This window comes from Notolepis coatsorum, assembly GCF_963971535.1.
Source record: "Notolepis coatsorum genome assembly, chromosome: 4".
Lineage (NCBI taxonomy): Eukaryota > Metazoa > Chordata > Actinopteri > Aulopiformes > Paralepididae > Notolepis > Notolepis coatsorum.
The window spans coordinates 16,720,405-16,735,404 of NC_140168.1; the positions used below are offsets into that span (position 1 = coordinate 16,720,405).

At 42.1% G+C, this 15,000-nt stretch overlaps 1 protein-coding gene across 1 annotated transcript in view; it reads right to left on the minus strand.

Annotated features, from left to right (window-relative positions):
- col6a1 (collagen, type VI, alpha 1) overlaps positions 1-15,000 on the minus strand; it is a 75,397-nt gene that overhangs the window by 48,822 nt on the left and 11,575 nt on the right. The window contains 15 exon segments of the mRNA XM_084313676.1: positions 1,867-1,929; positions 4,798-4,860; positions 5,430-5,465; positions 5,578-5,631; positions 5,729-5,791; positions 5,919-5,981; positions 9,072-9,125; positions 9,242-9,286; positions 10,338-10,364; positions 10,499-10,525; positions 12,324-12,368; positions 12,569-12,622; positions 12,788-12,832; positions 12,928-12,948; positions 14,794-14,814. Of these exon segments, the coding sequence (XP_084169802.1) occupies positions 1,867-1,929; positions 4,798-4,860; positions 5,430-5,465; positions 5,578-5,631; positions 5,729-5,791; positions 5,919-5,981; positions 9,072-9,125; positions 9,242-9,286; positions 10,338-10,364; positions 10,499-10,525; positions 12,324-12,368; positions 12,569-12,622; positions 12,788-12,832; positions 12,928-12,948; positions 14,794-14,814 (681 nt within the window).

Here is a 15,000-nt window from a genome sequence, read left to right on the forward strand (position 1 = left end):
GTTCTTAATGGTACCAACATATTTATATAATCAGCCTGTGTGTGTGTTGTATAGCAAAACGTTGCAAACGGAAGTTTGGATGAATATACAGTTACAGTACACCCCCCCCCCCCCCCCCCCCCCCCAGTGTTTGAAGTATGCCTAGTTTCTTCCATGTTGTCCTTGCTAATGCCGTTCTGATGGAGAGGGGGGGGGGGCGTGGCCTAACGCACAAAAGAGCCTTTGAGAGCTATGACATCACGGCGGTCACCACAACTAACGCATGTAACCCACTATTATTTTTGCAGTGCTCTTTGACTTATTAACAGAACCATACTGAGGCTTTGGCTTCAGACGGCGGGAGAGAAGGACTGAGTCAGAGGGGAAAGAGTGAGCGTGGATGTTCCCAGGAGAAAGAAAGAAAAGCTTGAGAAAGAGAGAAAGATGGGAGAGAGAGAGAGAGAGAGAGAGAGAGAGAGAGAGAGAGAGAGAGAGAGAGAGAGAGAGAGAGAGAGAGGGAGAGAGAGAGAGGTCTAAGCACTCTGGGCACTCGCCCGATTTCCACCAATTTTCGGCTGCTGTCCATTATACTCCCACAGACAGAAAAATGGACGAAGGAAATAAGCACGCACACTTACAATACACACAAAAATCGCGTGCACGGCACACACACACACATGTGTATGCACACGTGCATGATTGCCCCCCCCCCCCCCCCCCCTCGACATCTCCCACACACACTTCAACTTGGAAAAAAGGTTGCAGCCAGAGAAAAGGTGACTGGGAGGCTTGGAATTGATCCTCTACTGCCTCCTGAAATACTATGCATGAACAGTGTGGGCAATAGTACTTCCAGTACTGCATGTGTCTGTGTGTGTGCGTATGCGTGTGCGTGTGCGTGTGTGTGTGTGTGTGTGTGTGTGTGTGGATGGACGTGTCTGTAATTGTGTGCGTGCATAATGTGGGTGTCTATAAGTGTCTGCATGTGTGTGTTTCTGTCCGTAAGAGCGTTTGTACTTTTGTGCGTGTGTGTCCCTGTTATGACTAGACCGATATGGGATGTTTGCATTTCCAAAAACAATATATATATTTTTTGAAGACAGTATGGAAAAATAGACATGTCCTCTCTCAACAAAGCTATCACTTTAAAGGCATATCGAGTAGTTTCGGCCACTAGATGTCACTGGAGCACAGTCGCCGTACCACAGAACGTAGTTCAGATCAAACTGACTCAAGACCCAGCAATATCATATCAAACTTGTCAGAAACCTTTTTTGGGTTCAACTTTAGGTAGAAAAAGATAAAGTTGACAAAGGAACAAGCCAACATTCTTTTTTTTGGAAACGCTGAATATGAAATATATATATATATATTATACACCTATTTGTAATACGTACACATTGTACAATACGATACAATATGTAAATATATTACTTATAACGTGCACCCACTGCCTAAAGGTTGATGCCCAGAAATGTCCCAAGCTCAGCAAGACAAGAAAACACAGACAGAGGGGAAAGGTCTCTGCAGATAAAGACACTTAACCCTTTCACCACCACACTACCAAAGGGTTCACCCCTTCACTGCAACAATACAGAAGGTTAACACTTTCACTGCCACCCTTTCACTGCCACACGACAAATGGTTAACCCTTTCACTACCACACTACAGAAGGGTAACCCTTTCACTACCACACTACAGACTTGGTAACCGTCTGTAGTGTGGTAGTGAAAGGTTAACCTTCTGTAGTGTGGTAGTGATAGGGTTAAGAGGGATTGTTTGTATGAGTCTATACATTGTTTTTTATTTTGTAAAATGCTACTAATTGTGCCTTTAACCAGAAACAAACAAGAAAATAATTTGTGTGTGTGTGTGCGTGTCTCTTACTGGGTCTCCATTGGGACCAGATGAGCCCTCCCTCCCCTGCTCTCCACGAGGTCCTGGCTCCCCCTGTTAAAGAAAATGACAAATGTTGAAATCAGCCACAGATGATCTATGTAGCCACCAAGACAAAATAACAACAGGCAAGCAAGACACACACACAGGGCCAAGGATGAATTATGTCAGTAATTATGTGATGTTGGAAAAACAATATGACAGCCAAATCTCTATCACTAAGTGAGTGTGGTTGCAATTCTGCCAGTTCGAGTTAAACTCCTCACAACTTCCTGAAACAGTAGGGTTTGCCTTGGTAACAGTATTTGAATAGGGTTTACCCCTGGTAACAGTATTGTAATAGGGTTTACCCTGGTAACAGTATTGTAATAGGGTTTACCCCTGGTAACAGTATTGTAATAGGGTTTACCCCTGGTAACAGTATTGTAATAGGGTTTACCCCTGGTAACAGTATTTGAATAGGGTTTACCCTGGTAACAGTATTTGAATAGGGTTTACCCCTGGTAACAGTATTTGAATAGGGTTTACCCTGGTAATTTAAATAGGGTTTACCCCTGGTAACAGTATTTGAATAGGGTTTACCCTGGTAATAGTATTTTAATAGGGTTTACCTTGGTAACAGTATTGTAATAGGGTTTACCCTGGTAACAGTATTTGAATAGGGTTTACCCCTGGTAACAGTATTTGAATAGGGTTTACCCTGGTAATAGTATTTTAATAGGGTTTACCTTGGTAACAGTATTGTAATAGGGTTTACCCTGGTAATAGTATTTTAATAGGGTTTACCCCTGGTAACAGTATTGTAATAGGGTTTACCTTGGTAACAGTATTTGAATAGGGTTTACCCTGGTAATAGTATTTTAATAGGGTTTACCCCTGGTAACAGTATTGTAATAGGGTTTACCTTGGTAACAGTATTTGAATAGGGTTTACCCTGGTAACAGTATTTGAATAGGGTTTACCTTGGTAACAGTATTTGAATAGGGTTTACCTTGGTAACAGTATTTGAATAGGGTTTACCCTGGTAACAGTATTTGAATAGGGTTTACCCTGGTAACAGTATTTGAATAGGGTTTACCTTGGTAACAGTATTTGAATAGGGTTTACCCCTGGTAACAGTATTTGAATAAGGTTTACCCTGGTAACAGTATTTGAATAGGGTTTACCCCTGGTAACAGTATTTGAATAAGGTTTACCCTGGTAACAGTATTTGAATAGGGTTTACCCTGGTAACAGTATTTGAATAGGGTTTACCCCTGGTAACAGTATTGTAATAGGGTTTACCCCTGGTAACAGTATTTGAATAGGGTTTACCCTGGTAACAGTATTTGAATAGGGTTTACCCTGGTAACAGTATTTGAATAGGGTTTACCCTGGTAACAGTATTTGAATAGGGTTTACCCCTGGTAACAGTATTGTAATAGGGTTTACCCCTGGTAACAGTATTTGAATAGGGTTTACCCCTGGTAACAGTATTGTAATAGGGTTTACCCCTGGTAACAGTATTTGAATAGGGTTTACCCTGGTAACAGTATTTGAATAGGGTTTACCCTGGTAACAGTATTTGAATAGGGTTTACCCTGGTAACAGTATTTGAATAGGGTTTACCCCTGGTAACAGTATTGTAATAGGGTTTACCCTGGTAACAGTATTTGAATAGGGTTTACCCCTGGTAACAGTATTGTAATAGGGTTTACCCCTGGTAACAGTATTGTAATAGGGTTTACCCTGGTAACAGTATTTGAATAGGGTTTACCCTGGTAACAGTATTTGAATAGGGTTTACCCTGGTAACAGTATTTGAATAGGGTTTACCCCTGGTAACAGTATTTCAATAGGGTTTACCCTGGTAACAGTATTGTAATAGGGTTTACCTTGGTAACAGTATTGTAATAGGGTTTACCCTGGTAACAGTATTTGAATAGGGTTTACCCTGGTAACAGTATTGTAATAGGGTTTACCCCTGGTAACAGTATTTGAATAGGGTTTACCCTGGTAACAGTATTGTAATAGGGTTTACCTTGGTAACAGTATTGTAATAGGGTTTACCCTGGTAACAGTATTTGAATAGGGTTTACCCTGGTAACAGTATTGTAATAGGGTTTACCCCGGTAACAGTATTTCAATAGGGTTTACCCTGGTAACAGTATTTGAATAGGGTTTACCCTGGTAATAGTATTTGAATAGGGTTTACCCTGGTAATAGTGTTTTAATAGGGTTTACCCTGGTAATTTGAATAGGGTTTACCCTGGTAACAGTATTTGAATAGGGTTTACCCTGGTAATAGTGTTTTAATAGGGTTTACCCTGGTAACAGTATTTGAATAGGGTTTACCCTGGTAATTTGAATAGGGTTTACCTTGGTAACAGTATTTGAATATGGTTTACCCTGGTAACAGTATTTGAATAGGGTTAACCCTGGTAACAGTATGTGAACAGGGTTAACCTTGGTAACAGTATTTGAATAGGGTTAACCCTGGTAACAGTATGTGAATAGGGTTAACCTTGGTAACAGTATTTGAATAGGGTTTACCCTGGTAACAGTATTTTAATAGGGTTTACCCTGGTAACAGTATTTGAATAGGGTTTACCCTGGTAACAGTATTTTAATAGGGTTTACCCTGGTAACAGTATTTTAACCCTTTCACTGCCGCACTACCAAACGGTTAACCCTTTCACTGCGACAATATGCAGAAGGTTAACCCTTTCACTGCCACACAACATCAGGTTAACCCTTTCACTGCCACACCACAGAAGGTTAACCCTCTACTATCACACTAACCGTCGGTAGTGTGATAGTAAAGGGTTAACCTTCTGTAGTGTGGCAGTGAAAGGGTCAACAGGGTGTTCCCTAGGTAAGGAATGGAATATACATCTACCCCTCATTCCCCTGTTCCTCCTCAATCCTTCTTATCATCACTTACGGCTCCTCCTCTTGGGCCTCTGTTTCCACGGGAACCTTGCTCGCCCTTCTCTCCGACTGTTCCCTGGAGGGGAGGGGAGATATGTTGGTCGGTGCTTTGGCAACATGCACAAACACGGGCATACACACACACGTGCACACATACAAACACACACAGATACATATACAAACACACACACACACATAAACAAACAAGCATACATACAAACACACACACGTACACAAACAAACACACAAACATACATACAAACACACACATACAAACACACACACACACACACACACACACACACACACAGATACATATACAAACACACACACGCACATACACACATAAACAAACAAGCATACATACAAACACACACACGTACACAAACAAACACACAAACATACATACAAACACACACATACAAACACACACACACACATACACATATGAACACACGCACGCACATACACACACATACATACAAACACACACACACACACACACACACATAAACAAACAAACACACAAACATACATACAAACACACACATACATACAAACACACACACATTAACAAACAAACAAACACACATACACACATACAAACACACACACACAGAGTAGTAATATCTGAGTCTTATTTACTCCGTCTCCGCGGGTTCCAACTGGTCCTGAAACACCCTGAAACACAAACATGGACTCCGTGTCACAAACCTTTAAAACATCCACATTCTGTCAACGTTCAACTTCCTGGGTTTCCGTATCCATAACATATTGGCGGTGAATCACTTACATCATCGCCGCGCTCTCCTTTGTCCCCATTGGCTCCGCGAGGTCCCGGCTCACCCTATCGGAACACAGAGTTTCGCATACATAAGTATATGTGTGATCTATTATTCGACACGTACCTCGTTTTGCCGCTCATTTCTATATCTCAGACGTACCCGCGCTCCCAGAGGGCCGTAGTTCCCGGGTCTTCCTGATTCCCCGTCTTTCCCGCCATCTCCCTGGTAGGGGGCAAGCACACAACGTCTCAGCGCGCACGCGGTAATAACACACAAAAAACGCAGACAAAACAATCGGTGAGGATCGATCGCGGTATTTTCGCATTTTTTTTTTCTCCTCATATCTTACTTTGTGTCCTTTCTGTCCGAAAGGACCAGCGTCTCCCTTCGGTCCGACGTCTCCTTGTAAGCCCTGGAAACAAAGAACCACACACGAGATACTTTCACTACATGATCAGAAGCAGCTGAAGCCACAATCTTCGACTCGCAAGGCCAGCGTGCCTGAGAGCGCTCGCGCGCGCGTGTGTGTGTGTGTTACACTATGTGTATTAACAGTATGAATTTATGGCTTCATTTAAACAATCTGCCAGAAGAAAATGTAAACAGGCGCTGTGGTGATTAAGGACCCCACAGCCCCCCGCCCCCCCGCCCCCCCCCTGGCCCTCAGGGGCCTGGGGGAGTACACACAGGCCTGGATGACACACGGCGACACACACTACGACTGGCGCCTCCCAACACAGGGCTGTGGATAATGGCTACTCTGTAAGCAAAGCCTGGACAAGCCACTAAACACAGATGGACACGCCGGGCTGTTTGTTTGTGTGCGTTGGTTTCAAAGAGAGTGAGAGAGAGAGAAGTATGTGTGTGTGTGTGTGTGTGTGTGTGTGTGTGTGTGTGTGTGTGCGTGCGTGCGTGCGTGTGCGTGTGTGCGTGTGTGTGTGTGTGTGCGTGTATGTGTATGTACATGTATGATTGTTTGTCTGTATGTGAGTATGCAGAACATTTACATTTTGTCATTTAGCTGAACGCTTTTATCCAAAGCGAAGTTCTGTACGACAAGTCAGCAGGGTACAAGGGTACAACTCTTTCAGCTGAGTAACAATGATCAAACAGTGCTTCAAACTTGGGTGCTGCAGTGTTGAGTGCATAGACATATTAGTATAGTAGGAGGAGTGCATGGTAGTATAGGACAGTAAGAAGGTTAGTGTAGTGGCCGCCTGTCGTTCCCTAATACATTGACAATGCGCCCCAATGCACCTACTCAGATTTTCTTCTACTCGGGTAACAAAAGAAGTTGTGGATGTTGACAGAGTTGAATGTCCAGGCTGCAGCTGAGTTTGTAAGGTGTTTATTATCCAAAGAAAATTATGGTTGAGAACAGAACAGTTTGCATCTTCCCTATTGCTCCGGTAGTAGGATAACATTACTCTAATACTATATTATTATACTATTATTACCTATTATACTAAGAAGTGATGTGGCCCTAGTGGTGTGCCCCTAATATTCAAAACATAAATACAATAAGGCGGCTGGGCAAGGCGCTCACCACGAATACTGGAGACGCTGGGTTCGCCTGTTCGAGCCCAGCGCTCCACATTGCTCTCAGTTTAGCTGGTCATCCGTACTAATACACATTGGCAGTATTAGGGGGTGGGAAACTGATGGGTGGGGGTCGGGCGTTGTGGACAGCGACTCCTACAGGTCGGTTTGTGCGCCTGCGCAGTAGAATCAGGAAGCGATGGGGGCGGCGCCCCTCCAAAGCGCAGACCCCTGACGCTGAAAGATCGCGCCGCGCAGGTGAAAAGATGCGACTGCTGTTACCTCGAGTATCGGAGGGGACTCTTGCTATGTATGACTTAGTCCACATGGCAGCCGGCTTGTGGGAGGCAAGAAACAGCGTTCGAGACAGGGGAGGGTTGAATTGGACGATACGAAATTGGGATGGGAGAAAAATAGAAAATGGGAGAAAAAGTGGATAAAAAAACAACCTAAATACAATTCTATTACTATAAACAATACAACTTCCAATATATCGGTTTTGGCTTCTATGGTTAGTGTTTTTTTTCTTTTTTCTTTCTTGTTTTCAGATATTGATTGAAGTTTTTAGTCGACAGCGAAAGATTGGTCGGGATTCGGCCGTCCTGACTGTGGCGGGAAGTTCATTCCACCGTTGTGGAGCGAGGACCGAGAATAGGCGGCTTCTCTTTGACGACCAGTAAACATGACGGGGAACGCAGGAGAACATGGCTCACTGGGGTTCCATGTGGAGGAACGCAGGAGAACATGGTTCACTGGGGTTCCATGTGAAACATGACGAGGAACACAGGAGAACATGGCTCACTGGGGTTCCATGTGGAGGAACGCAGGAGAACATGGCTCGCTGGTGTTCCATGTGGAGGAACGCAGGAGAACATGGCTCGCTGGTGTTCCATGTGGAGGAACACTGGAGAACATGGCTCGCTGGTGTTCCATGTGGAGGAACACTGGAGAACATGGCTCGCTGGGGAACACAGGAGAACATGGCTCACTGGGGTTCCATGTGGAACATGACGAGGAACGCAGGAGAACATGGCTCGCTGGGGGTTCCATGTGGTTGTAAACATGACGAGGAACGCAGGAGAACATGGCTCACTGGGGTTCCATGTGGTTGTAAACATGACGAGGAACGCAGGAGAACATGGCTCGCTGGGGGTTCCATGTGGTTGTAAACATGACGAGGAACGCAGGAGAACATGGCTCGCTGGGGGTTCCATGTGGTTGTAAACATGACGAGGAACGCAGGAGAACATGGCTCGCTGGGGGTTCCATGTGGTTGTAATTGAAGCCGTTCCCCGTGCGTGACGCCAGCGTTTAACAAGCCTGTGGGGGACGGGGGCCTCAAGGCGCGAGACGGGTTCAGTAAAGCTCATAGGATGTTAGGATACAACTCCAAGAGAAATGCTGTCTGGCTGTGCAGTCAGTACTGTCAGTGTGCCAGTTGGACAGTAGCATTGTTGACATGTAAAAAAAAAAGAAATGTAAAACGATTTCTAAACGTAACCTATTCAGTATGTATACACTGTCAAAAAGAAGACTGTAAAAAAACGGTAAATGTCTGGCAGCAACGGTTGTCAAATACTTATTACTTAAAATTATCAAATACATTTACAGATTACAACCTTTATTTAATGGTTAATATTTTGATAAAAGGTAATTTACTGTATTTTTATGGCATTTACACTTAAAGTAGAAAAACAAAAGTAATCTGTAAAATAATACAATGAATTTCCCGTGACATTTTTTTTGTTACAGTGTAGGCTACAGGGAATTCACAGCAGTGAGTCTATTACATTCATTGTGAAGATAGGCCCACGTTCGCTCCATCATGCCTGGCGAATTTCCCCGTTTGCGCATTGACTTTGTATACATTTGTGCTGCCTTCAGATTTCGCTTTGCGTTGTATTTGAGTACTGTCAGAACGTGGCTCTGCTTTTAGTCTGAGATGAAATGTATTTGTACTCACGTCAGATCCTGGTGTACCTTTACAGCCGGAAAGTCCAGGGAAACCGGCGCCGCCCTAGCAAGGAGGAAGACAATCGTGGAACATTGAGATAACCAGACCAACATGATCACACACAAATAGATCATAATGAAATAGCCCAAACTGTGCGGTTAGAGGGACATGAGTCTCACCTTGCGTCCATCAACTCCATCTGTACCTCTGTGACCTTTGTCTCCCTGTGAGAGGAGGAGGGGGAGGAAGAGAGAGAGGGAGAGAGAGAGAGAGAGAGAGAGAGAGAGAGATAGAGAGAGAGAGAGAGAGAGAGAGAGAGAGAGAGAGAGAGAGAGAGAGAGAGAGAGAGAGAGAGAGAGAGAGAGAGAGAGAGAGAGAGAGGGGGGGGGGAGTAATAATTGAATAAATATTGATTATTAGTTGGGACCAATCAAAACCAATCCAATGTAGGTAAAATATGTTTGCCAATTGAAATTGAAATTGATCAAGAAAATAATAGCCTGCATCACAGCTTTCCCCTTAATGGTTTTAATTTATCTATTAACGGCTGTGATTGGCTCTGAGACCGATCTTTCCCATCCGATCCATGATTATTAGACTTCAGAGCAACCACCCACAGGAGAGTAGACCTCAGAGGAACCACCCACAGGAGAGTAGACCTCAGAGGAACCACCCACAGGAGAGTAGACCTCAGAGGAACCACCCACAGGAGAGTAGACCTCAGAGGAACCACCCACAGGAGAGTAGACCTCAGAGGAACCACCCACAGGAGAGTAGACCTCAGAGGAACCACCCACAGGAGAGTAGACCTCAGAGGAACCACCCACAGGAGAGTAGACCTCAGAGGAACCACCCACAGGAGAGTAGACCTCAGAGGAACCACCCACAGGAGAGTAGACCTCAGAGGAACCACCCACAGGAGAGTAGACCTCAGAGGAACCACCCACAGGAGAGTAGACCTCAGAGGAACCACCCACAGGAGAGTAGACCTCAGAGGAACCACCCACAGGAGAGTAGACCTCTGAGGAACCACCCACAGGAGAGTAGACCTCAGAGGAACCACCCACAGGAGAGTAGACCTCAGAGGAACCACCCACAGGAGAGTAGACCTCAGAGGAACCACCCACAGGAGAGCAGACCTCAGAGGAACCACCCACAGGAGAGTAGACCTCTGAGGAACCACCCACAGGAGAGTAGACCTCAGAGCATCAGCCAATAGGAGACAGGCCTCCATAAGCCCATCATCCACTTATCACAACAAAATTAACTGCTCACCTTGTAACCTTTGTGGCCTCTATCTCCCTGTAGCAAACACAAGAAGAAATCGGTCAGCCACATCCAATAACATCACCTTCATGTGATGTTCAGTGTAATTGCATAGGTGTTTATTATTATTTGTTGTGTTTATTTTGTACTTCAAAATTGTGTGTTCATACCTTGTATCCTCTTCCACCGCGGTCTCCCTGGAAACAGAGGCATAAGTAGTTATTATCATATTTCATGGGCGTTTATGGTGTTTCACATCCTTCATATATTGCTGTTGCTCTACATCCATAACATTATGTCATCAAATTATCATTCCATAATTATCTTTGACCTGTCGCTATCATTAATGTCAACAGCCACAAAAAAAAACTTCATAATCAATGGATTCAATCTTTATAATCAACCAGTCTGAATCTGAAGTGCTATAGGGTTCATCAAAACAGAACAAGGTCCCTAGTTCAGTTTTAGGAATATACGGTAACGTTATGTGAATATACGGTAACGTTATGTGAATATACGCTAACAGTATGTGAATATATGCTAACATTATGTGAATATACAGTAACGTTATGTGAATATACTGTAACGTTATGTGAATATATATGCTAACAGTATGTGAATATATGCTAACATTATGTGAATATAGAGCAATGTTATGTGAATATACGCTAACATTATGTGAATATACAGTAACGTTATCTGAATATACAGTAATGTTATGTGAATATATGCTATCTGAATATACGGTAACGTTATGTGAATATACAGTAACGTTATGTGAATATACGGTAACGTTATGTGAATATACGCTAACGTTATGTGAATATACAGTAACGTTATCTGAATATACAGTAATGTTATGTGAATATATGCTATCTGAATATATGCTAACGTTATGTGAATATACAGTAACGTTATGTGAATATACGGTAACGTTATGTGAATATACGCTAACGTTATGTGAATATACAGTAACATTATGTGAATATACAGTAACGTTATGTGAATATACGGTAACGTTATGTGAATATACGCTAACATTATGTGAATATACGCTAACGTTATGTGAATATACGCTAACATTATGTGAATATACAGTAACGTTATGTGAATATACGGTAACGTTATGTGAATATACAGTAACGTTATGTGAATATACGGTAACGTTATGTGAATATACAGTAACGTTATGTGAATATACAGTAACGTTATGTGAATATACGGTAACGTTATGTAAATATACGCTAACATTATGTGAATATACGCTAACGTTATGTGAATATACAGTAACGTTATGTGAATATACGGTAACGTTATGTGAATATACGCTAACGTTATGTGAATATACAGTAACGTTATGTGAATATACAGTAACGTTATGTGAATATACGGTAACGTTATGTGAATATACGCTAACATTATGTGAATATACGCTAACGTTATGTGAATATACAGTAACGTTATCAGAATATACAGTAACGTTATGTGAATATACAGTGACGTTATCAGAATATACAGTAACGTTATGTGAATATACAGTGACGTTATGTGAATATACACTAACGTTATGTGAATATACGGTGACGTTATGTGAATATACGCTAACGTTATGTGAATATACGCTAACATTATGTGAATATACAGTAACGTTATCTGAATATACAGTAATGTTATGTGAATATATGCTATCTGAATATACGCTAACGTTATGTGAATATACAGTAACGTTATGTGAATATACAGTAACGTTATGTGAATATACGGTAACGTTATGTGAATATACGCTAACATTATGTGAATATACGCTAACGTTATGTGAATATACAGTAACGTTATCAGAATATACAGTAACGTTATGTGAATATACAGTGACGTTATCAGAATATACAGTAACGTTATGTGAATATACACTAACGTTATCTGAATATACGGTATAGTGTTATTTGATGTCTGGCTGGTGGTGTACATCCTTGTCTTCTTTTCAGTGCTCTATACCTTCATCCCACGGTAACCAATAGGACCAGGATCTCCAACATTGCCCTGTAAACACAACAAAATATATAGTTAGTTTTCACGACAATCTAGTGATATCTACATCAAGCCTAACTGATTCTACTAAAAATAACTTGTATTTGGGTAAAAGTGTGTAGTAGATTGATTGTGATTACTCTGGGGGGGGTGGGGGGGGGCACAGTGGGTAAATGTGATTTTCATCCAGATTATGTTTCAAAGATACTTACCACGGCTCCGATGTCTCCCTTCTCTCCTGGCATGCCTGGTCTGCCGGTCTCTCCCTGCGAAAACATAATGCGAGGAAAGTATAGATTAACAAACCGGAATGGATCAGTGCAACCTGACGTACGATCGCGTGTCTCGCGTCGTAATGTCTCTCTATGCATACGCCTTTAGCCCAAACAACATTCTTGAAGATTAGTCGTATTTGCGTTATAATATCTCACCGTGGAGCCGAGTTCTCCGTCGGGTCCCTTGGGGCCACCTGGAGCCTGCAAACAATACATAAAGCATCATGTCATTGCTCTTAAGACCACATCGCTAGAGCGCTATTAGCTGTCGTAGAGGTGTGATGTGGGGTACTTACGTTGCAGTCGAACGAGCAACACTGGAAAAGAGGAAAGGTTTCAGATCGGTTATGGTTTCAAGTTTCAACTTTCAACTTTTGTTTTATTTGTCACATATAAGGTACATGTACATTTGAGTGAAATCCTTGTGCTTCGTATAGTAAAAAGTAAAAGAATAAGGATCAAACACTATAGAAAACATACAACATACAAAACAAAACATTTACAAAAATGCTAAATGCTAAAATGCAGAAATGAGGTAGATCGTCATCATTACGCAAGTTGAACTACAGTAGGTATGACAATGAGACCTCCTAAACAAAAACACTAAGTGATGATATATAGGGAACATGGACTCAAAATGGCTGCCCTTTGGTAATTGAAAGTGTGGGCGATAAAGTATGATGATGCTGCTGTATCTAAAATATTATTAAATGATTCTCAATATAGCATGATTTTTTTTGGATCCCAATCAATACATTGTGATTTGAATTCTTTTTTTAATTTTCACACCAGTTCATTGCATAATACCTCTAAGTATTGTTGTTACACTTCAGCTAAAATAATTTACTTAAGCTAAGTAAAAGGGTTTAAGTTAGCGCACAATGTCATGAAAGAAAATCCTGCCAATTCAAACCCCAGAACTGGACTGAATTATTGAATTGTGCACATTGATGCAGTGTTTGTTAACCACTGTGATGATGCACGCAAGTGCAGCCGGGCTCGTATTGCCACCTCTGCGTTGTGTTAAAGTTCGACCCCTGTTAAGGGATCGCCCCGAGTGAGTGTCGAACCCGGGTCTCCCGCACCATGGGCGACATCGCAGACCACTATACCAAGAGGTGAATTCACCTTTTGGTAACGTGTCTGCATGCCTTTTATGGGTGGATTTAGTTTACTTGCAGTCCCGCTACGTGCCACAGTCACTTCACAACAACTGAAGTCCATCGTGACTGTGGATATAATACTCGCGGTACCTCCGTTACACAAGGTCCTCATAGCCTCCACCAAGTGGCATCTGTTGACCTCAGCACCACCCTTTGTCCAGCTGTAGAATACTACTTACAACAGTTAGGTCTGTGTTTACGGTGCACCATGCACCACGTATATACCACCATATATACATATAGATTTATTTATTTATTCTTACTGTATACATATATATATATATAGTATATATATACCATATTCCCGTCGCCGTGCATGGCGGTGTGAGTGGCGCGCGGGCTGTTTGTGTTTTCCTTCAGTCATGGCATGCTTTATCAGGGGGGTGTGTCTTGGATGGGGATCTGGTAGGGATTTGGTGTGTGGGGTGTTTGGGGGACTGCGCGTTTACATTGCACTACTTTTATTGTCTTTTATACCTATTCTTATGTCTGCAATTTATGCATTGTTTTTTATTCTGTCAATTGTGTGTGCTGATGTTCATTTTATACTAATTGCTGTGGGGCACTCTGGACTGCGGTCCATGTGTGAAAAAAGTACTATATAGATAGTTATTCATATTTATTATTGTTATATTGTAGAAATGTGTGCATTGAAATGTCTGTAAAGTCTCTATGACATTGAAAATGCGGGTGACCTCAATTGTATTTTCGAGAATAAATAAAGGTTTGAATGAACATATAGATTTATTTATTTATTCTTACTGTATACATACTGCAGCTGGCGGAGCTGAGAACACTTTGGCTGTTTAAGAACACATTTTCACGTGTTCGTGGATCCGGCTGGGATCTTTCTTAAGTTTGTTCTTTATGAATTGATATTTATGAAGACACTTGTTATGATGCGAGTGAATGAGGCGAGGTCCAATGTAAGCAAACATGTGCAAAACATGGAATGTATTTTCCATTTTAAGAATTTGTGGACAAAGACAAAAAACATACCACGTCCTTCGTCTCGTTTGTCTGAAGAAGGAAAAAACAGAGAGCATGGTGTTAGACACAATATCAACGTTTCATTGAATTTAGAGAGGAGTGGAATTAAAGAGAAGAGAAGAGAAGAGAAGAGAAGAGAAGAGAAGAGAAGAGAACAGAAGAGAAGAGAGAACAGAACAGAACAGAAAAGAAGAGAAGAAAAGAGAAAAGAGAACA